This window comes from Echinops telfairi, unplaced genomic scaffold, assembly GCF_000313985.2.
Source record: "Echinops telfairi isolate 266 unplaced genomic scaffold, ASM31398v2 ScPeMD7_18;HRSCAF=68, whole genome shotgun sequence".
Lineage (NCBI taxonomy): Eukaryota > Metazoa > Chordata > Mammalia > Afrosoricida > Tenrecidae > Echinops > Echinops telfairi.
Genome location: NW_022103915.1, coordinates 67,363,979 through 67,388,107, shown reverse-complemented (window position 1 = coordinate 67,388,107; position 24,129 = coordinate 67,363,979). Strand labels below are relative to the sequence as shown.

Sequence of the window (24,129 nt, the reverse complement as noted above, 5' to 3'; positions counted from 1 at the left end):
TAGTATTTCCAGGTTGTAATCTTTACCGAATCAGATCGTCCCATCTCATGTGGGATAACTGGTGGATTTGAACCACCAGCCTTTTGTGTGTAGTTAAGGACTTAACCAGTATGCTACCAGGGCTAAGACGTAGTAGATACTATTAAGTGCCATTGAGTTGGTGTGTGCCATCTTTGAGCCCGGTGCTGCAGCCACTCAGCCTGTCTTCTCATGGAAGACCTTCCTCTTTTTTCACAGTTGTCTACTTTCCCAAGCATGATGTCGTATGCAGGGACTGTTCCATTCTGATAATGTGCAAAACATATGAGATGAAATCTCACCTCCTTGTTTCTAGTAAGCATTCCGGCTGTTTTTCTCCTAAGTCACGTTTGTGCGTTATCCCTGTCACATTCAATATTGTTATCAACACCATGATGCAGATGCATCAGTTCTTCTGTGATGTCCTCATTCATTGTCCAACTTGCTCATTCATGGGAGGTGAATGTGAATACCATGGCTTGAAGTAGATCACCTACGTCCTCGAGATGACATCTCTGCTTTTAGACCTCTGAAAGACGTCTGCAGCAGACTTGCCCAATACAGTGCATCATTTGATTTTTTTGACTCAGGCCTCTTTGAAAATTGATTGTTTAATCAAGTAAAATAAAATCCTTGAGAAGTTCAATCTTCTCTGTGTTTGTCATTGAGTGGCTTATTGATCCAGTTGTGTCGACTTTTGTTTTTCAATCTGTAGGTGTAATGCATACCAAAGGCTGTAGCCTTTGGGCTTCATCAGTAAATGCATCCAGTGCTCTGTAAGCACTGTCAAGTCATCTGAATATTGCAGGTTGTTGTTGAAGTCGGATGTTACATTTTTCCTCATATGGCTCAGCTTTTGGGATTATTTGCTCAGTTTACATGAAGTTCATTGTATTAGTAAAATATTTAATTAAAATGTTCTAGGTATGTTATATTGATATTTTTCATGCATTAGTAGCATTTTTCCAAGTTTAATATTGGGGAGTATGTAGGGCACAGATAAGTGATGAGTTGCTTAACTATGTGAAGAGTATTTGTAGATCTTTCTGTAGGGCTATTGCGATAATTAAATAAGGAAATATGCTGTTAAAAAAAAGAAAATATATCCAACATACAATCATATATGAGAACAATTGTGGCACATTTTAACTGCTCAACAAATTAGCCGTTACTTTAATGTAAGTGTGAGGGGACTGTAAGTTTGTGGAAAGCTCCATTATCACTCAAGTCTGTTTCCCGCAAACTCTTTGAAGCCCTTTCATACCTAAGGAGGACTGCTATTACTTTCATTTACTTTAAGTTGTTTTTTTATGAATTGGTCTGGAAGCTTCAATACTATTTTTAAATGCTACGTTTGAAATGATTTAAGCACAATTTATTAATTGTTGACTTTTTGTATAATAAACATAATGTTTCTGTATACAAGGGGGCTTGATAAATGATTCAACAATTGTAGTCATTTTATGAATACTGACCTTTGGTCATCCTTTTTTATAATGAATTCTCAAGAAAACTGTAAATTACTATATTAGAACTAGAAGAATTACCTGAGCTGCTTTAAATTTTTAAATTCCACACCAGGCATATTTATAGAGATACTTTTTTGTTTGTTTCCTTGCATGTGATGTTTTCAGTGGCATTGCTTTTATGGAGAGTACTGGTTATGATGTAATTTAAAGGCTATAACCGTTTATTTTATGGCATTATTAAAAGGAATAAACTAATTTTTGTTTTAAGAAAATTAACAGTAGAGGAAAATCACCGGTTGGAGAAACAAGAGAAACTTTCCAAAGCAGACGAAAAGCTCAGTTATGCGGCCGAGGAACTGGAGACCTACAGGTAGGTACTAAATGCATTTCCCTAATTTTGGGGTGGGGCAGGAAAGATATAAAAAATTTATTAGAAAAAAGTATAAAGCAATTAAAAAAATAAAGTGACATTTTTATTTTATTTTTTATTCATCTGTCTTGCTGTTGTGCAATTGTATAGAAAATGTAAAAAGGGAAACATGTTTTACTTTCAATGTATATGATGTTTAAGTCTCTTCCATTAGATGCATGGGAAGAACTGGGCTTTCTACTCCCCTAAAGAGTTGCAGTCTAGGAAACTCCGGGGGCAGTTCTGCCCTGTCCTCTAGGGTCATTATGAGCCAGCATCGATTCGATGGCAGTGAGTTTGGTTTGGTTTAGTTCATTAGATAATTTTGAATATGAACACTGAGGCAATGTCAAGAAAATTATGAATAGCTTTTAATTGCAAGCTTTTTCCTCTGGTTAAAATAGGAGAGAATGCTTAAAATATCAAGTAACTGAAGAAGTGTGGCCCAAAAGAGGGAGCCAGAATTAATGTTCTAAAAAAGTGTTTTTGGGACTTTTAAGTCTAGTGTTTACCTTGGCTCTATCCCTATTGGATCCAAGGGAGTAGTGGGGAATATAAGGAAGAAAGGGAAAAGATTAAGCGGTACACTGTGTAGTTGTTGTATTATTCATTTCACCTTAAGCTAGGATTTAATCTGAAAGAAGAAATTACTGTTTTAATTTTCTAGACGTGATAAAAGGCATTTTATTTCCAAAAGGTTACTATTTATAATTCTATTAAATTTATAGATATGACTAAATTGTCTGTCTGACATCATGCTTATTAAAGTTTTTTAAAAAGCAAGGGAGAATGGGTAGGGAAGAGGGAACCGATTACATGGAACTGTGTGTGACCTCCTCCCTGGGGGACAGACAACCAAAAAGTGGATGAAGGGAGACGTCGGACAGGGCAAGATATGACAAAATACCCATTTATAAACTATCAAGGGCTCATGCGGGAGGGGGGAGCGGGGAGGGAGGGGAAAAATGAGGACCTGATGTCGGGGGTTTAAATGGAGAGAAAATGTTTTGAGAAACGATGTACAAATGCGCTTTACACAATTGATGTGTGTATGGATTGGGATAACAGTTGTATGAGCCCCTAATAAAATGTTAAAAAAAAAAAAAAAAAAAAAAAAACCCTGCCCCCCCCCCCCAAAAAAAAGCAAGCCAATGTACAATATCAATTCTTACTTGTCTTCTTTGGGTGAGGTAAAGCCATTTAGCATTATTCTTAAAGCTTAATTAATGTTAATATTATATCTAGAGAAAAATATACTCAGAACCACTTAAAGCTGTTTATTACTTGATATGTGGAGTTTAGGAGTTATTTTTCACATGAATCAGAACACTCCAGGTGTTCTAATTAATATTCTTAATAGATACAATGTGGACTATCATTTCTTCATAATGTGAATGTAGATTATTATTATTTTCTTATAGAAAGCGAGCCAAAGACCTTGAAGAAGAATTGGAGAGAACCGTTCTTTCTTATCAAGGGCAGGTATGTGTATTTGTGTGCGTGTGCGCGCGCGCGCGCGCGCGTGTGTGCGTGTGTGTGTGTGTGTGTGTGATTTAAAACAATTTTGATTTAATAACTTTTGATACTATAGGATAGATACTTAACTAGTTGAACACTTCTGTTGAGATATGTCATATGGCTGTAGAATACTTCCAGGAGCTAAAGATTCTGGGATAAGATGCCTTATTTAATGATGCTATGTCTGAACTTCACAGAAATAAGTACATGTCAGCAGCATTGGGGTCTCATATTCAGTTAGTCTGGATTAGTTATCTTAATTGGTAACTCCTGTTAAAATAGATTACTACATAAAGGGAAAGTTTATTAGGAAACATGCTAATTGTCTCTTCATTTAACGCTTGCTTAAAAATACGGGCTAAATTGCATATAGGAAATTTTGCTTTCAAAATGTTACTTACTGAACTTTTCAGAGCACTTTGGGATAATTTTGAGTTTGTGAATTATGTTCTAAATTAAATATAGACTATTTTTGAAAACTAGACTATTTTGAAATACAGATATTATTGAAAACTATTTTTTCAATAATATTTAATGGCTTTCTTTTTCAGATTATTTCTCATGAGAAAAAAGCACATGATAATTGGGTAAGTTTAATTTCTCCTAGGTTCTTTTAAGAAATTAGGCTATGTTCTTTCAGAAATGCACTGCTCATTTAAATTTGGTGGGCAAAAGTGGTATTAAAAATATCCACTTCTTTTAATTTCACAAGTAGTGAAATGATGTTCCCTGTGAACTGTGTACTTTGCTATAGCATGGTCACTCACAAGATCGGATTCTTTTCTTCTCTGCTTTCTGCACATTGCTGCTTTGCAAGTTGATAATCTTTCTTGGGATGGTGATGTGAGGATACTCATAGTATCACCATTTTAGGACATATAACATTCTTTGCCCATTTCTTATATGTCATTCACAATATTCAATGAACATAAATTTTACAATCTAGTTCATTTTACTTTTAAAAAATTATGCTTCCTTAATCTCACTTCGGATGCTGATGTCTGCCGCCGTGGATTGCATATGTTTGGTAGGTCTGAGGTTCTACATGCTGTTGTTTCTGATCTGGAGGATCCACAGAATGGCTGGGAAACATTAGTATTCTTCCCAGCTTTGATATTTGCCCTCCACTGTTTGAAAATATTGCATGATCTTCGTATTTATTACAAACTTAAGTTTTGTTTTGTTTTGTTTCCTACAACCTACAAATGAGGGTAAACTTTTATTTTACTTTTAAAAGTGCAATAAACAAAGGTAAAAAATTACAAATGTAAAGGTTTTATAGGGATATGATTTATATAACATTGTATACATCATTGGTATGTAACTTGCTTGGAATTTTATATATTATAAAAAGATGGCATGTACCATCATGCTATGTGGAACTATTTTAACCTTTTTTGATTTTACAGAATTGTAATGATTCCTCTCATGAATAATGACTGAGTCTACGTTCCTATTACCCTGACCTTACCCTTGTCCTGTTATTTGGCTATTCAAAGTACCTAATGATTTTAATTTTTGTAATCTAGATGACAGCCTTCATTGTTAAGTACATGACTAAACTCTAACCTCACCATTCTTTAGACTCATGTTTTCTGGTTTCTGAAACATTCCTTTTCAAATAATTTTCTAAGTTATATATGTATATTATATATTTTACATTACCTTAGTGAAATGAATATTCAAATGATTGTGATATTTGTTGCCCCTTTGCTATGGTATTTGTGTATACCTTTCATGTTGAATGTGTATAAATATAATTTTTGTCAATTTTGTTTAAGTTGGCAGCTCGGACGGCTGAAAGGAACTTGAATGATTTAAGAAAAGAAAATGCTAACAACAGACAAAAGTAAGTATCTTAGGTAGAGCACTTAAATGAAACAAAACTAGTGTTATTTTAGTCTTAGAAATTTTATTTTGGATTCACAAGAAGATGGCAGTGAATACAGCGTATCTAGTTCTACTTACTTCATCTGGGAGTGGCAGTCACTCCTTTTTATCTGCTTAGAGCCGTGGCGTGGGCAGGACACGAAAATGGCACTTGAAGAAAGTCATTCCTAGAGTCTTCTGTAGAAGTGTAATGTGAAATACTGTCTTTTTAAAACAGTTTCATGGCCACTTCTTCCGCATATCATACAATTCAGTAGTTCAGTCATAACAAGAAGACTTAGACAGTCATTCCCACAGTCAGTTTTAGAACATTTTCTTATTCCTTGTACTTTGTTTTTAGTGTAATTATTATTTTTTAATTGTGGCAAAAATGTACACAACGAAACGTTCTCCAGTTCAACAATCTCCACATGTATAATTCAGTGCCATTGATTATATCAACCATTATTGACATCCTTTTCCAATTAATTCTACTACTATTAACATAAACTCAATGCCCTTTTAGTAAAATTCTTCCTCCTTCACCCATGGTAACCATTGAAAATATTTTCTTAAGCCAGTGAAAGTGAAGGGAGAGTGATGATGGATGGAAATATAATTGATGAATCTCTTGCACAGTAATTTCTAGGGTATCAGAATTTCTTAGTGGATATGTATATAGAATACATGTGTATTATCTTTCTCAGTTCCTTTTTAAAGAAATTTTAATCTAATAAATCCCCTGTTTTACTGTATTGCAGACCATACGTTACAATCATTAGATGAAAGGACAATGAAAGTACACAATGTTCCATAGAAGCAAAGAGTAAATGTTTTTCTCTGAGGATAACCAAGTGTTGTAATTCCTTGGCGGATAGACTATTAACATTATCCACTGTTCGTTGTAGCCTTCTTGCTTGTCTTCTGTCCTCTCAGAAATGAAAGCTAAAGGAGTGAATGTTTTCAGTGTTCTAGTTCAGATCACGAAATAAGATTCTGTGGAAGAGAAGGATGAGTTCATTAGACTTCCGATTTTGTCCTGTGACTGGACCCATACGGGACCCAGGACAGTGGAAAGCATACATGAGTGCAGAACTCCATGTTAATCTTGATCTTCTCACTTTTAATAAATCATTCAAACGCATACATTCCGTTTCCACAGTTGTAAAATGAGAGACATGAACTGGTTGACTGGCGATCCCTTCATTAAAACATTTTAATTTTGTGATAGTATGTCAATTGCCTTCTAAATGTGAAAAAGGAGCAAAGCCATTCCAAACCTCAACAAAACTTTACTATCACAAGGCAGAAGAGGTAACTGTCATCCCAAAATCAGTAGTAAGGGATAAATAAAGATGTTTTGATGAATTTTAGGTGTATTTCTTTACTGATGACAATAAGATATTGAAGAGTAACTTGTATTTGGCAATGACCTTTTTCTTGAATGAGTAACTTAAGAGGTATTTGTTCTTTATTTGCAGATTAACTGAAGCAGAATTTAAATATGAACTTTTAGAAAAAGATCTTTATGCACTTGATGTTACAAATACAACGTTTGGCAGAGGTAGTCTTTAAAAAAAATCTTTTCTCATATGTATAATATGTAAATGTGTGTGTATATGTTACATATAGTTTATATTGGTTTAAGTTACAATTATAATTTTTTAGAATTAGGAGCCAGATATTCTACTTTGAGTTCTCCCATAAGCACCCAAGCTTCTGGATTTTTTTATTGAACATTAATGAATATATTTATTGCTTCCTTTTTTCAGTTGGATTTTTTAAGATAGTGTATATTTACTGCCTTAAGCTTCTTGAAAAACAAAGTGCTTGATATACATAGTTGGTACTCAGTAACTATTTGTTGGAAGAATGAACGAGTAAGAGAGTGTTTAAATAGATTAGCACTGTAACTTCGTATTACTTTCTTATGCTTTGGAATTTCCCTGAATTATACTGAAAAGATGAGAGTGTAAAAACATTAATTAAAAAGTTAAGGAAATACTAGTAATTTGAATTTGATTGCTTTACCTCATACCCCCATAAGGTAGCTAGTTCTATGAAAGACATTTAATATTTCATTACTCAGTATCTCTAATTTTGTAGTTATTATCCAAATCGTTTAAGTTTTTCAAAATACTTTCAGTTGAATTAGAATTAAGGTTACGAGGCACTGAAAGAACAAACAAACCTGTCTTTTGATAGAGTCTTATTTTCACAAACCTTTGAAAAGATGAAAGTCATCTGAGTGTCAGAGTTCTTTGAAAAGAAGGTCTGTTTCTAGAATTAGAACATGTTTCTACATCTCAAAGTGTCGGGTCATTATCACTTCAAGATTTATCACATTTTGGAGTGGGAGAGGTGTCAGACAGGAGCTTTTCCTTAATATAGTGTGAACGTCTCAAGGAGGGAAGAATGCCTTGATCTTTTATGGTAGCTGCATTTATATTTTGTGTAAGCTATATTCAATACATTTTAATAGTACAAAAGTGTTAATTTTGTGGTATTTAAAGTTTTTTGTTGTTGTTAGTTTTTGATCTTTAGAAGTGTAACCATTATTTGGAGATGGTGAAGTTTGTAAAGTGATAGGGCTCTTGGTTATGTGAATTAGAGAAAAAGTGATTTATCTGATGCATTAATACATTCAAACTAATTTTCCACTGGTTATGACTCAAAAGTAGCTTATAATGCTTTAGAGTGTGATGCACACTTTTGTAATTTCCAAAATTTGAGATTTACTTCAAAAGTTCATGGCCCAACCTAGCCTATAAAGGCCTGATTTAAACTGAACCCTTCCATGTTACAACCCTCGCCAGCTGAAATTATCTGGAACATTCTACCATTAAATATAATATAAGGCTTAACTTCATTCCCCCAAATCTCTATACCTCCCTAATACCACCAATATCCTATTGCTTAATATTGTATGGCTATTTGAATCTATTCCTTAACAAGAGGATCAGTTTTGTTGATGAAGGTGTCATTTGGTAGACAAACTTTGAAAACATAGGGTTCCAAATATTTAATTATAGCCTATTTTGGCAAATATAAAGCATCCTTCAGGTATGAATTAAACTGAACTTGGCAATAGGATGATGACCTAATGGAAATTGTTGAAATGCAATTCTAAGTCTGCAGTCTAGCTAACTAAAACTATGAATTTAAATATGTTGTTTTAACTATTCCAGAGCATTCCCCATATGGTCCCTCACCGTTGGGTCGACCTTCATCTGAAACGAGAGCTTTTCTCTCCCCTCCAACTTTGTTGGAGGGTCCACTCAGGCTTTCACCTTTGCTTCCAGGGGGAGGAGGAAGAGGTATATTGTTTAAACATCTTTATTACGCTAGATTTCTTCCGTACTTTATATTTTCACCTCACTTTTAAAATGATCTATGAAATAAATCTTTGGAAAATACAGGCATTCCTTGTACTTCTTATTGGTTACATTTTTAGAAAAGGAGCTCTCAGACATCCAATATCAGTACCCTTTTTTCCTTCAAAATTATTTTATTATTAGATTGCATTTTGATTTAAGGACTGAGTGCATATCTTCTAAACCCATATTTTTTACTTAAAAACTATTTTATAAACTTTCTAAAGAATACATAAAACATAATAACACTATAACCCACCCTAAAATTATATTATGATGAAACACTATTTTAATGTAGACTTAAATATATTTGCCCATAATTATCTTGATCCTTTTTCTAAAAAATAGAATATCAGAAGGTAAATGATATCTCTGTGAGTGTGGCCAGAGTTTTGACTGGTACCTTTTAAAGAAACGAATTATTTGCTAGTGTTGTAAGAAACTAATTCAATTTTGTGTTGCCTCTTACATGTTTTTGAGAATTTCTGTAGCTACTGCATTCAGAATAAGCATTCACTAATGATCTTTCTACATTCGTTTAGTCAGCACTTAACCCTGTTTAAAAATGGGTTGTCTTTGAAAAGTTTTATTTATTTTATTTTTTTAAGTGAAAACTCTTAACTGCACTGGTTTTCCTCTGTTTTGAGCTCTTATACTTTGTCTTATTGCCGTAAAATTTTCCTTTGAGTAGTGGCAAAACTCTAAGATATATAACCCTATTTATTTAAAATTCCAGTCTTAGTTTTTCAGTACCAAGGTTGTGTTTTATCAGAGCTGTTGCCACAGTAAAGTGTCCTCACCCTCCTTTTTATCAGTATTTTTAACAGATTGGATCTGAGGTAGGAACATATAGTGGTAGGTGTATATAAAATCACCAACTGAACCCCACATACCGAAGTACACATATCCAAAAAGATATTACTCCTCAAAATCACCTCTTAGGAAGTCCTAGTAATTCCCCATTGAAGCTGCCACTATTCTAAACCTTTTTTGAAACTTGTCCTTTGAAACAATTTTCAAAGAATATAAGAAAGTTAGTTTTCTATTTTTTGATCATGGGATGTGCTCCTTTTGCCCATTGCCTTTTAAATAGCCTCTTTCTCCATCTTCAGTTTGTTCCCCTTAGAGCTACTTCTTCCTGCCTCCCTGTCTCCGCTGCGGATTGGGGCTCACAGCCCGAGAATAGCTCAGAGAGGGCTTTGGCTTGTGTTGGCATTGAACCCAGAGCACCTAGGGAAAGGGACCAAGTTACAGATCAGCACTTGGTTCCTAGGAGAGCTTTGCCATGAGCACCTTAGAAATCAGATTAGTTTTACAGTTCTCATGCTTGCTGGACATTCCTGAATATTTTTTTTTTTTCTATTCAGTTCTACTCCATTTCATTAAGAAAAGAATGCTGATTCAGATTAAGTTATTTCATGCACCACAAATGTGAGATTGTAGTTTGAAAAGATAGCCTAGAAATTAAGATATAATTAGCTAACCCACAAATGTGACTAACTGGAAGTTGAATTACATAAGTCAAGGATTGCTTGTCCATTGAAGAGTAAAAAATAATAAAAAAAACAAACAACAAAAAAGCTTTTCATTTCTCCTCTCCTATTTAAATTCCTTTCCTCTCCTACTTTCATTATACAATGTGTTTAGATTCTTTACAAGAATGTTCTACTATTTGCTAGAGATGCTAGGTAAGTTATCAATGGGTGTTAAAAACATTGCTTTGAACCAAAAGTTTCTGTGACCTGTCAAAGGTGGATGAAGAGTGCTCTTGCTTTTCCTTCCTTGTTTTATATTTACAATTTTAAAGTTTGAATGAGTATTTTGTTTGAATAAGATTGAATATAAAGAAAACTTTATTTTAGAGTAAAGTGAATGCAGCTTTAGGTCTGATTGAATAGCTTTAATCTTTAGTATTTTTCAGGTTGTAGTTTTCACCAGGCAGTTAGTTTGCTTCTAGCTCTGGTCCTATGGATGTAAGCAATCAAAGAATATCTCCCTCTAGATGAATCCAACCTACTGTCCCGAACGAACTGATTGGTAGAGGGCTGAATAACCTAAAAGGACGGATTTGGGGCATTTAGTAGGGTCTAGTTTTCCTTCTCTTTTTTCATAAGATCAGGATCTAGTTTTTTTAAGGAAGGGTGGTAGTGCACTTCTTGGCATAAAAGTCAGTGACCACATGATTGATTCTACATAAGGGAATAGATGGAAAATTTTTTAAAAGGTTACTATATTTAAAAGTGAATGTCTGTACTGATTTGCACAGGTTATTAAGAAAAGGTCAAATTAATTTTGGTTTCATCTTTTAAAGGAGGTATTGAATTATGGAAAGCATTTTAGAAAGACTTCTATTGAAAAACTGTTTAAGCTACTGAAAGGAATAAGCCTTTGTTTTCTGGATATTTAATTTAGAGAAGACCTCATTCCCCTCTCAATGACTGGTAAATGAGGTATTAGTAGGTTTTTTTATGGAATACTTAAATGATTTTTACATTTTTCTTCTGTTTAAGTGAATATGGGATTTAAATGAAGTTACTTTTCTTCTGTGGTCATATAAGGAAATTTTAAAATTATTCACTCCTCTCTTTAATGCAAGGATTGTGTTATCCTGTTTGAAGTAGTTACGCCAATAATGCTGTTATGGATTTTGAAATTCTTGTATTAGACTTATCTTCAGAGCTTATAGACCTTTTCTTGAGGTGAATTTCTTATTTAGTAACTGTTAGAACTCATATACTTGTACAGCCATTTATATCTGGTGGTGTGAAATTTATAATCACATCGTTTATAATTAGTTTTGAGAGAAGTATAGTTGTGTTTTTTTTAGGCGCAAGGGTATGGCAGTCCTTTATTTATCCTTTTTTTTTCTTTTTAAAATCATTTTATTGGGGGCTCATACAGCTCTTATCCATACATACATCCAGTGTGTCAAGCACATTTGTACATTTGTTGTCATCATTCTCAAAACGTTTTCTTTCTATTTGAGCCCTTGGTATCAGCTAGAAGTATAGAGTTTTATTATAGCATTGAGAATTGGTTTATAGTGTGACTTTTAAGCTAATCTAAGGATATTTCCAAGAGTTATCCTAAACTTTATTCTTACTAGTAGCAGAATTATTGAGATGATTATTTTAAAGTATTCATTCTCATTTTTATATGTAGCATTAAAAATACCTCAGTTGCAGTTTACTTTCTTCCCTCATTTTTCAGACTTAGTATTTATAGTTTATAAATTAACCATAGATTTTATGTTTCAACTTAGTGACTTGTTTTTGATTTTTAAACATGAAGTTGATGACTGTGATGAAATTTAATCGAAATTTTATACAAGTATTTATATATTTGGCAAGATTATTTTCTCCTTTTTTGTCTTAGTAGTGGTATATATCTAATGTCTTTTAGGGACAGCTTTGTTTTACACTTTAAAACATGCTTGGGTTTATTTATTTATAGAGCTCCTAATAACTAAGTATTTTACATGACTGCGAATTGTAATGTCTTCCCTTTCGTCAGGCTCAAGAGGCCCAGGGGGTCTTTTGGAGCAGCAGATCACCAATGAAAGAGGAGACACCAACTACGATAGGTTACTTGATCCTCATAGAGCCCCTTCTGACACTGGCTCCTTGTCGCCTCCGTGGGAACAGGATCGGAGGATGATGATCCCTCCATCAGGTTTGTGAACCGGGTATTTACCTATGCAAGGTAGCTACTCTGTGCAATATACAGCAATGAAAGAAAGTAGGGTTCCCACGGCGTGAGAAAACGTGACACATGGTGTTGCTTTGTACGGTGGAGTCAATTCTGACTCATCGTGATGCATTTGAAAGCAGTAACATACGAATTTCCAAATGGAATCATTAGGGGTGATTGTTCATGCTACAGAAAGCTGGTTTTGCCCCCAAATGAAAGTGTTTAACGTTTATTTGAAAATAGTTAACCGTGATAAAAAGAATTAATAAACTGTACCCCTAGTCTCAACAGACTTTATTGAAAGATTTTGAGGAACCTTTTCTTTAAATAAATTCATAAGTTGCCAGTATCAGGAATCTCTCGTTATGTACTTTGTCTTTCCCCCAAATATGGTCTGTTTTCACACACTGTCATTGAGTCCATTCTGACCCTCACAGCAACCCTGTACGAAGGGTAGTGCCCCCATGGGTTTCCCAGCCTAACTTTTTATGAGATTAGAAATTCTCATCTTTCTCTTGAGGAATGACAGTTGGCTTCAAACTGCAAGCCAACTCGCAACCACAATGCACCGGGGTTCCTCAGTGTCATTTAGTCCTATTATGCACACTTGGTAGTATGCTCTTACTCTTGGCAGAATTTTTTTATATTTTTGTTGACTTAAGATGAATGGGCAGAAATAATTTTTAAGTAATTTGTAATTTCATTGTTTTTAATCACATGTTTTTATAGTTAAAGACTTTAAAAGGGAAACCACTTTTCCTACAGTTGTTTACTATTGTCGCCTAAGAATATGGGTCAATCTCTTAGGAAACAAGAGAATAAATTATTATATATTACATTATACTTAAGTATACATCTTAAAAAAATAATAAAGGTACTCTGAACAATTATTTTCTAGGCCAACCATATCCTGATCCAGCTCTTCCTCCACAAAGGCAAGACAGATTTTATTCTAATTCTGGTAGACTCTCTGGACCAGCAGAGCTCAGAGGTTTTAATATGCCTTCTTTGGATAAAGCAGGTAAGAAGCACTTTTTGGGTTTTTGCTTTTTATAATCGTGATTCACTTAAATGACTGAAAGTTGAATACAAGACTAATGTAATTACATTTTAGTAGCCCTTCAGGCCAGCATCTATTTCCTGAAAAGTTTCTGGCTTGATTTTTTTCATTATATTACATATTCATAGTGCAGAATATGATTTGGTGATTGGTTTGAGCATCATGAAAATGGATTTAAAGTGCCCTGATGGTTCAGTGGACTAAGCACTGGGTTGCTAACGGAAAGGTGTGTGGTTTGAACCTTCTAGCATGCTCCACAGGAGAAGATGAGGCGTCTGCACCTGTAAAGATTTGTAATCGCCGAATCTGTATAGAGCATTTCTACTTTATTGTCTAGAGCACCTGTGAATTGAATCACTTTGATGACAGTATTTAAAAAAAAAATTGGGGGTGGGGGGCGTGGCATGTACCAGGATGCAAGGAGTGCTGGTGGCATAATGGTTACGCATTGGGCTGCAAACTGCCAGGTCAGCAGTTTTGAACCGCCCGCTGCTCCAGAGGAGGAAGACAGGGCTTTCTGTACTCACAGAGTGGCAGCCTTTGGAGCGCACAGAAGCAGTTCTACCCCGTCTTACAGGGACACTGTGAGTTGGGATCAACTTGATGGTTGTGAGTTTGACTTTGTTTTTTAATACCTAGATGTCAAACTTTATACTGCTCTGTGATTTACTTCCTTTTTAAAAAAAATTCCACCTGCTTAGTAATCAGGGGAATAAGGCAAGCAAATATGACTAAATATATGAAAATTAATCAGAAAAATTAAAGTCTTTGTTTATGGTATAATTGGGTACTTTTCGTCAATGTTATAAGCTTAGAGAAATTTAGCTTACACTGACTGGGCAACCCATTATTTGCCAGGCATTCTTGAACATAAAAGACTTTCTAGCTATGTACTGAGGCTAGGAATTACTTGTATCCCGTGTATCAATATGAACTGAAGTTTATAACATTAAAATATAAACAGGAAATCAAAATTTCTCTCTCTGTGTATATAAATTATGCATATTTAAGTAGAATTTAAATTTATTGATGGAAACTTATCTCAAGAAAGAGAATAGATTCTCTAATTGAAAAATATATTTTTTTAGAATAAAAAGAAAAGAAACAAAACCATAATATGGATTTCTGTTATTTGGTAGTATTGTTCATTCTTTCTTTGGCTTTTGAAATGTTTTCTCTCATTAATTCAAGCTCTATGGAATCAAAGTATATGTGAGATTGAACATTTCACTTTAAAATTGGTGGTAATTAAACTCTTTTTAAATCTCCATTTTCTCCCCAATTGTACACTCCAATTTAGCGAGTATTATTAAATGCCTAATTCTTTAAAAGCAGCCAAAAAAGAAAAAAAAAAAAAAGCAGCCCGCATGACATGGCAGTTGTACCAAAAATAGTAAGTGGTAACCTGCCTGAAAGATCTGAGTTAAGTTGGCAAATAGAGCTTCAAAAAGTTCTTGGCAAAATGGTATACGTGTTTGACATTTGGTCAGAATAATAAATCCCATTAGAGATTGTGCCCAATTAGAGAAAGGGAAAACTCCCATTTAATTGAAGAGCCATGGAAGCTCTATGAAAGTAGGGGCGCTTGAGCCCCGTTTGAGAAGAGAATAGAAAAGTGAGGGGTCTTTGCCAGTAATACGAACAACATAAGCAAAAATGAAGAAATATGAATCACTAATAGATACTGGCTTTAAACTGAAATTCTAGTTACTTGACAAGGTTGTTCTGGAAGGTTAAATAAATGTGTGGAAAGTGTTTTGTAAACGGATCAGTTCTAGTTAACATATTACTGGCTTGTCAGCATACGGTATTTAGTGAAGGAGAATGGTAGTTGAAAACATTGACTGGCACCAGTGCTCAGTAAACATTTATGGAACAAAAGAGAACTCTACCAAAAACTGAAATGCACAAGCAATAGGCGATAAGTGAGATATTGGGACCTTCTAAAAATCAAATACTTAAGTTTATCAAAAAAGTAAAGAGAACCTATGGCGTGGGGGGAGACTGTGAATGACACTGGCCAATGCCTTTTCTGAGGAACAGGCCTAAGACCAGGATACCAAGAAAACATTATTTTCTGTTGGATGGTCTGATATATTTGTTAAGTGTCTAATTTCTAAAATATATAGAGCGCTTGCACAACTCTCCAACAAAAAGACAAACCATCCAATTCCAAAAATGGGCAAGAGTTTAGCAATTTACCAAAAAAGGACCAACAAAAACATGAAAAAAATTCACAGTCATTTGGTATCAGAGATGCCAATCAAAACCACAATGAGAAACCATCTCACTTCTGCACAGAGATGGCACTGATCACAAAAAGCAAAAAGCAACAAATGCTGGCAACTTATCAGGGAGGTTGGAATGCTGAATCCCGGTGGGATTGTAAAGTGGCTCAGCCCCTCTGGAAAATGGCATAGTGCTTCCTGGAAAAGCAAGAACTACAAATCCCCTATGATCCAGCAATCCTAGTCCCAGGTGGACACACTCCAGAACCAAAACCACGGACTTGAACGTGTACGTGCATCACTGTGTTAAATCCAGTCCTGGCAATGCTCTTGGGTAGGCATTGGACTGCTAACTGCAGATTGGCACGCCAAGCTCTTCTTTGAACAAAGGGTAGGCTGTCCGCTCCTGTCAAGATGTATAGCCGTAGAAACTATATAGCGTTGCTATGAGTAGGAATTGAGGGTTTGTTTGTTTGTTTGTTTGTTTGCTTGTTTTTAGCCCCTTATTCTGCTCAGTGTAGCATTATAATAGTAAAAAATGGAAACCACTGCTCATCAACAGATGAATGAATAAACTGTGGCACATACACACAGTGGAACACTGTGCAATCATAAAAACTAATGAGGGTCTCTCAAAATATACCATGAGACGACATTAAGCAGTTCATGGAAGAACGGAATGAAAAGATAAAAACTTTTCAACAAAATCTTGATTAAGGCGCATTTGTAAGTGGTGATGCCAGCCTTTTAGCCTAAAGAACTATGAGTCCTGAGAATTTAACCATATCAGTACAGTTTAAAAAATATTTTTAATGGAAGTCTTTTAAAGATTTTTTTCACGTGTAGGAAACAAGTCAGAAGAAGCTGAGTTCTAATAATAATTTATAAATTATCAAGGGTTCGTGGGGAGCGAGGGGAAAATATGAGGAGCTGATACCAAGGGCTCAAGTAGAAAGCAAATGTTTTGAGAATGATGAGGGAAGCAAATGTACAAAACTGCTTGACACGATGTATGTATGGATTGTGATAGGAGTTGGACGAGCCCCCAATAAAATGATTTTAAGGAAAAAAAGAAGCTGCTGAGTTAGAACAGTAAGGTAGATGTTTAATGATTTTTTCCCTTACAATTCTTGCAAAATTGCCCTTGTTTGATGGTGGAATGAGCAAGAGCTTTGTTGTAGTGAAGAAGGACTCTCTGGTGAAGCTTTCTCGGGTGTTTCCTGCTAAAGCTTTGGCTAACTCTCATCATAAGCAGGTATTCTATGATCCTCCAGAAAGTCAACAAGCACGTGGCTTTGAGTATCACAAAAACCTCTGCCCTTGATAAACCTGCTTTTGCTTTGTTGGACTATTTCCACCTTTGGTATCCATTGCTTTTTGTACTTTTTCTTCTGGATTGCACTGTTAAAGTCATGTGTTTCATCTCCTGTTATAATTCTTCCAGGACATGCTTTAGGATCTTGATCCTATTGTTTGAAATTTCCATGGAAAGTTCTGCTTTTGTCTACAGCTGACCTGGACACAACAGTTTTGGCACACATCCATTGGAAAGTTTGCTCAGCTAATTGTTCCTTCCGAGTTGTATAAACTGAACTAACTGAGATGGCTAAGCTGTTGGCTATTGTTTCTGCCATTAATTGCTGTTTCTCATCAATTGGAGCATGAACAGTAGTAATGATTTCATTATATATTTATGTGAATGGTCTGCTGCTGTGGGTTTTATCTTAAACACTAGCTCATCTCTTCTTAAAATGAATGATCCATTTGTTAACTTGATTTGGTGGCGGATGGGTGGGGTGGGGGGTGGGGAATTGTCTCCATAAACTTTTTTTTAAGCATCAGTGATTTCACCATTCTTCCATCCAAGCCATGCATTTGATGTTTGCTCCCATGATTGTCCTTGGTTTTGGGGGGCCAGAAATGTACTAAAGTTACCTTTTGGAATCATAAAAAACAGTTGCCAAAAATGAGGACCTAATGTCGGGGGTTTAAATGGAGAGAAAATGTTTTGAGAAACGATGTACAAATGCGCTTTACACAATTGATGTGTGTATGGATTGGGATAACAGTTGTATGAGCCCCTAATAAAATGTTAAAAAAAAAGAGAAATATGTAATACTGTAAACTAGATGCCATAAATAATACAATAAATAATAAATGATAATTGTAACGTCAAAAAAACAAAAACAAAAAAAAACAGTTGCCATAACCTTTTGAACTGAACTCTCTGTTATGAATTTAAGTGACCCTGTGAAAGACCCCAGTTTTTATTGAACTTTGCTCTTTAGATTAGAAATTGGTAGATCAACTCATCTCTGGTTAGTTTGTTCCATAACACTCCTCCTTAGCTTTGGTTTTGCTTAGAGACTGCTGGGAAGATCAGTTCTTTGAGTTAGCTGATCTTTGGGTCTTGCCTTTGGCAACCCATGAGCTTAAGGCTTCTGAGGCCACGACGCTCAGTTAAAGCAGCTATCAAATTAGTGGTAGTTCTGTGGTCTTCTTCCTCCAGTGTCTGTACTCCAGCCAGTTTTTCTTTTTTTGTCAAGGTTGATGGTCTTGTCCTCCTTCTTGGGGTTCATCTTTGAAGTCTCTGACCTTCCCTAAAACATTTCATCTCTCTCCAAACTGAGGCAGATTTCTATAAATGTTGCAAAGCTTCAGTGGTTTGGGAAGATAGGTTTTGTTAAACATTTGATATTGGCTGTGACCTAAACATTTTTTCCCTATGGCACAAAGGTTTTGTGTTTTTGGAAGGCGCCTTCACGAGGCCAAGACGTATTACTGAGAGAACTTGTCTGCAGCCACCCACTGATGAAAGAGATGTTTAAACATGCCATGCATGTATGAACTGGGAGGAACTCTAGTAACACTTTCTGCTTTGTGCTTGTCTACAGAAAGCAATCTCCTTGGTTAGCAGGGATGTGAGAGAGTGAAGGAGCAAGTATATGATACTTCCTGCCATTCAGTCAATACTGACACATAGTGCCCCTGTAGGCCGTGGTAGAACTGTCCCTGTGAGGTTTCAGAGACTGTATCTCTCTGCGGGAGTAGGAAGCCTTGCCTTTCTCCCGAGGAGCAGCGGCTGGTGGTTTTGAATTGCTCACCTCAAAGGTCACAGCCCAACATATGGCCACTGTCACCAGAGCTCCTCTGTACAAATGGATATGCATGTTTGTGCCATATAGATAAAACTTCTATGGTGTCTAGATGGTTATGGAGATTTATATATCGTCAAACACTTCACGTAATTGGGCTAATGGGTTTGAAGGTTTAGGATGATAGCCTTTGGGGGCAGGAATTTGGTCATTTAGCATAACAGCTCATAAAGATAATGTTATAAATAGCATGTAGGGTCTTAAAAGTTTGTGAGTTGCCATCTAAGATAAATGTTTGGTCTCCACTTTTGTGGAGCAACAGAGGAAGAAGGAGACCAGACACTCAGAGAAGAACGTAGTCTTCAGGACTGATAGTGTGCATGACCTGAAAAAGACCAGACTTCCTGTACCAGCAAAGATAAGAGGGACTTCCCCAAACGATTACCCTGGTATATCCTGTAAACTTGGAACTCAAGCCACTCCCAGAGGTCACTATCATAAAATCAGTAACACTGTGATTCTTTATACAATCATCTAAATGAGGCCTTACAGTCAACATTTACCCTAGATCAAAGATGAAAAGGAACAGAACTTTCAGAATGGAATTAAATGAGGATGCTGACTGGACATCCTTACTGAAGGGCTGTTGGGGATGCGATAAGCCAGTCAGGGTGCAGGGTAGCAACAATGAAACATATAACTTTCCTTTAGTTCTTAAATGCTTCCTCCCCACCCACTATCATGATCCCAATTCTACCTTACAAATCTGGCTAGACCAGAGGATGTACATTAGTACAGATAGCAACTGGAAACACAGGGAATCCAGGACAGATGACCCCTTCAGGACCAGTGGTATGAGTGGTGACACCTGGAGGGTGGAGGGAAGGTGGGGTGGAAAGGGGGAACCGATTAAGAATCTACGTATAACCTCCTCCCTGGTGATGGACAACAGAGAAGTGGGTGAGGGGAGACGTCAGATAGTGTAAGATATGACAAAATAATAATGATTTATGAATTATGAAGGGTTCATGAGGGACCGGGGGGAGAGGGGGAAAACGAGGAGCTGATATTAAGGGCTCAAGTAGAAGGCAAATGTTTTGAGAATGAGGATGGCAACAAATGTACAAATGTGCTTGACACAATGGATGGATGTATGGATTGTGATGAGAATTATACGAGCCCCCATTAAAATGATTTTTAAAAAATGAGGATGCTGATACATTATGAAATGTGTAACCAATGTCAATGAAAAATATGCATAAAAATTGATCAATGAGAACTTAATTTGCTGTGTAAAGTTTCTTCAAAATTATGCTTTTTAAAAAGAAATTTGTTTTATTTTAATCTTCACAATGTCCCTAAGAAGTAGAAACCATCATTATGTACGTTTTATAGATAAAGAAACCGAGGTCCCCCAAAGGTACACAAGACCTTAGATAGGAAGTCTGTAAGCGGTAGGATTTGAACTCCTGCCTGTGTGGTCCCTATACTGTATTGCAAAGAGAAGTTGTGGACTCATAATTACGACACTGAGTATTTACTGACTGCTTCCTATGTGCCAGGCATTATGGTAGTTGTTAGGTTTCAGTGGGGGGCAGGCGCTCAGCATCCCTTATGCATGCATATCTCCTTGTATTACACTTCGTTGTGTTTTACAGATATGGTATATTCTACAGGAGTTTCCTTGGTGGTGTAGTGGGTACATGTTGGACTGCAGTCCATATGGTCAGCAGTTCAAAACCACCAGCAGTTCTGAGGGTGAAAGCTTGGGCTTTTTACTCCTGTAAACAGTCACAGTCTCAACCCACAGGGGCTTACTATGAGTCAACATTGACTGAGAACAGTGAGTTTTTTGGTGTGTTTTACAAATTGAAGGTTTGTGGCAACCCTGTCAATCAAGGCCATCAACACAATGCTTATATGAGCATGTGCTCACTTTGTGTGTCTGCCACATTCTGGTAATTCTCATACTATTTCAAACTTTTTCCTAATGTTGTTGTAACTTAATAAGCCCTGATGACACTGCTGGGTAAGTGTTAGACTACTAACCACTAAGTCACTGATTCAAACCCACCGTCCCTTCCATGCGGAAAAGATGAGCATATCTTCTCTCCTAAAGATTTGCATCCTCAGGGTTGTTGTGAGTCAGAATCGGCTTGATGGCAGTGGTGGATTGCACACTCAACATACTACAAATGTGTGTGGCTTGCTTCATTACATACTTTATTGCAGTGTTTAACACACACCTGTAATACCTCTTGAGGTATGCATGTCCTTTGAGTCCTAGTGACTTAACTGACAAACAGAGTAGATAGTAACCATAATAATGAATACAAGATGGTATAGGAACCATCCGGGGACACTAACCCAGATGAAGTAGAAGTGGTTCGAGGGAGGGCCTGTAAAGAAAAACTTCAGATATCATCTAAGAAGTGAAGGAAGAAGTTGCTGTACTAAAATGAGGAAATATTCTAGGAGAATAGTATCTCTCAGATTCAGAATTTAATAATTTATGTAATATGAATCAAGGACTTTTGAAACAAGCTGCTGAAGAGGCAGTCTGTGAATAGATTTTGCAATCCCTGTTTAGAAATTTGGACCTTATTTGTAGGATAATGAGACACATTTTTTTGCAGTGGAAGATTGTAATCACATTTGCCTTCTAGAGAAATTACTCAGGCTGCACTGTGGAGAATACACTGGAACTGAGGGGTCAGGATTGTGGGGAGGGTAATTTTAGGAGCTATGTCAGCAATCTTGTTGAATGATGGTGATGATTTTGTAGAAGGGATAGATAGATGTGAACAAAGAAAATAGAATTGGGATGATTTATAATTGAAGGCACATGGAAAGTGAAAGAAGAGACGAAATCTTTAAAAAAGAAGAGGAGAAATCTTAGCTGATGCCCAGGCTGTAGCACTTGGCTAGATGGAAGGAAGTGCCGTTCCTTGTTCTGAGACTAAGAACAAGCTTGCAGTGGCAAATTGGACAGAGAAGATTCTGAGTGTCATTTTGAACTTAAAAAATTATTGGCACCTGTTGTATACCTACACAGATATTCAAGTGGGCAGTTCAAGCTTTGATGTCCTGGGGAAGCTACCCAGACCTGAACTATATGTCTAGAAGTCATCAGGAGAATTCACTTGACCCTTGAACAACTTAGGGTTAGGGACACCAACCCCCCCGCCCCATGCAATCAAAAGTCTTTTTATTTCCTCCCAAATTAACTGCTAACAGCTTATTATGGACTGAAAGCCCTACTGTTAGCATGCATTTTGTATGTTATATGTGTTATATACTGCACCCACGTGAAAGCTGCACTTTCAGTATGAGTTAGAAATGTATTTCACGAAAGGTGCAAGGTTTTTGTGTCTGTTGACATAGCTGTAGCAACAGTCACAATTGTTTATTTTTTAATACAGTAGTTGTTAAGTTGGATTATTTATCTTGAGTGGCAGGGAACCACTACAGACCTCAATCTGTGTTTTTGTATGTGAATTTTTATTTTATTAAAAGATCATTTTATTGGGGGCTCTTGCGCTCTTATAACAATCCATATATCAGTTGTATCAAGTATATTGGTACATACGTTGCCATTATTATTTTCTAAACATTTACTTTCTATTTGAGCCCTTGGTATCAGCTCTTCTTTTTCCCCTCACTCCCCGCCTCCCACCTCGTGACCCCTAGATAAATTATAAATTATTATTATTTTCATATCTTACACCGACCGCTGTCTCCCTTCCCTCACGGTTTCTGTTGTTTGCCCCCTTCGTGCGGTGTGTGTGGTTATGTGTCGATCATTGCTATCACTTTCCCCTTCCTGCCCCTTCCTTCACCTTCCTTCTACCTTCCTCCTCCTTTCCTGGTATCGCTACTCCCATTACTGTTCCTGGACTCCATGTGTCATGACCTCCTAACTTTTATCTGTACCTGTGTTTATACCTGAAGTGAAAGCAGGACTGGGGTCATGATAGTGGAGGGTGAGGAAACCTCAAGAAACTAGAGGAATATTGAGTTTGATCAATGCTATACCGCACCCTTGTTGACTCATCCTTTCCTTGTGACCCTTCTGTGAGGCATGTCCCATTGTCTACAGATGGGTTTTGGATCTCTGCTCTGACTCCCCTTGTTCTCAACAATATGGTTCTGTTTGTTTGTTTGTTTTGGATCATCTGATGCCTGTTACCCGATCCCGTTGACACCTAATGATTGCACAGACTGGTGTGCTTCTTCCATGTGGGCATGTTGCTTCTCTGCCAGATGGCTGCTTATTTAACTTCAAGCCTTTAAGACCCCAGACACTGTATCTTTTGATAGCTGGGCACCATCTGCTTTCTTCATCACATTTGCTTATGCACCCATTTTGTCTTCAGTGATTGTGCTGGGAGGGTGAGCAGCACCAAATGCCAGGTTGTTAGAACAAAAGTGTTCTTGTGTTGAGGCAGGGCTTGAGCAGAGGCCCAAAGTCTGCCCACTATCTTAGTGTATTGCCATATAAATATATGTACATATGCCTGTACCTCTTTTTATGAATTGATACATTTACATATGTACACACCTATATTTATACATCTATCCATAGCTTGGCTTTCAAGATCTCTCCTCTGTTTCCTTTTACCTTCCTCTTGCTCCACGTTCATGCTCGCCCTTCTTTGCAGACCTCAATTTATGATACAGATCAATAAATTTGACTTTTTCTATAATAATAGTCATGACCTTTCTTGCTTCTTAGGAGCCCTTGCAGCATCACTAGTGGCATTTGACATGGGTCCCATAGTTTTATTCAGACTTTATGGTATTGCACCAAACATGGTGAAAAATACGGGAGATTGGCAAGGGATCACTTTTTACAACACTACTCCGTTTACTCAAGAGACGTACACTGTTCTTGAGATGATGAGTATTACATAACATGTCTAAGTGGACCCAGGCAGTTCAAATGTGCTGCACTGTTCCAGAGTTAGCAGTGTATCTAATGAAAGTTGTTGGGGTCACTGGGATTTCCCAAGGATGTAATGAGGGGAGAATAAGACCAAGAGTACAACTCTGAGGACATCATCATTTAGGGATAGTTAGAAGGCGAGATAGAAGCCATCAGAAAGACTGAAAAGTAGTATCTTAAAAAATACAGAAATGGGAGAAATTCTGAAGACTGCGAGTATTTAAGTGTTAGGAGGTAAAGGAAAGTAAGGACTGTGTTAGTTGCTATGAAATCAATTCCGACTCATTGTGGCAGTGCCCTCAAGTATGCAGAGCAAAACTGCTGCACGGCCTTCTCAAAAGATGGCCTTGTGGAAGCAAACGCTGAGTGCCTCTGGGTGGGTTCCAACTACCAGACTTTTGGCTAGCAGTTGCTTAACCATTTGCGCCATCTAGGGAGTCAATTTTTTTTTATG

The 24,129-nt window shown here is 36.5% G+C and overlaps 1 protein-coding gene across 1 annotated transcript in view; it reads left to right on the top strand.

The window, feature by feature from the left end:
- Positions 1–24,129, top strand: part of MIA2 (MIA SH3 domain ER export factor 2) — a 110,444-nt gene that overhangs the window by 81,265 nt on the left and 5,050 nt on the right. The window contains exons 19-26 of the mRNA XM_045287642.1: positions 1,698–1,857; positions 3,318–3,378; positions 3,966–4,001; positions 5,196–5,263; positions 6,765–6,847; positions 8,472–8,600; positions 12,171–12,329; positions 13,246–13,368. Of these exons, the coding sequence (XP_045143577.1) occupies positions 1,698–1,857; positions 3,318–3,378; positions 3,966–4,001; positions 5,196–5,263; positions 6,765–6,847; positions 8,472–8,600; positions 12,171–12,329; positions 13,246–13,368 (819 nt within the window). The remainder of the gene's footprint in view (positions 1–1,697; positions 1,858–3,317; positions 3,379–3,965; positions 4,002–5,195; positions 5,264–6,764; positions 6,848–8,471; positions 8,601–12,170; positions 12,330–13,245; positions 13,369–24,129) is intronic.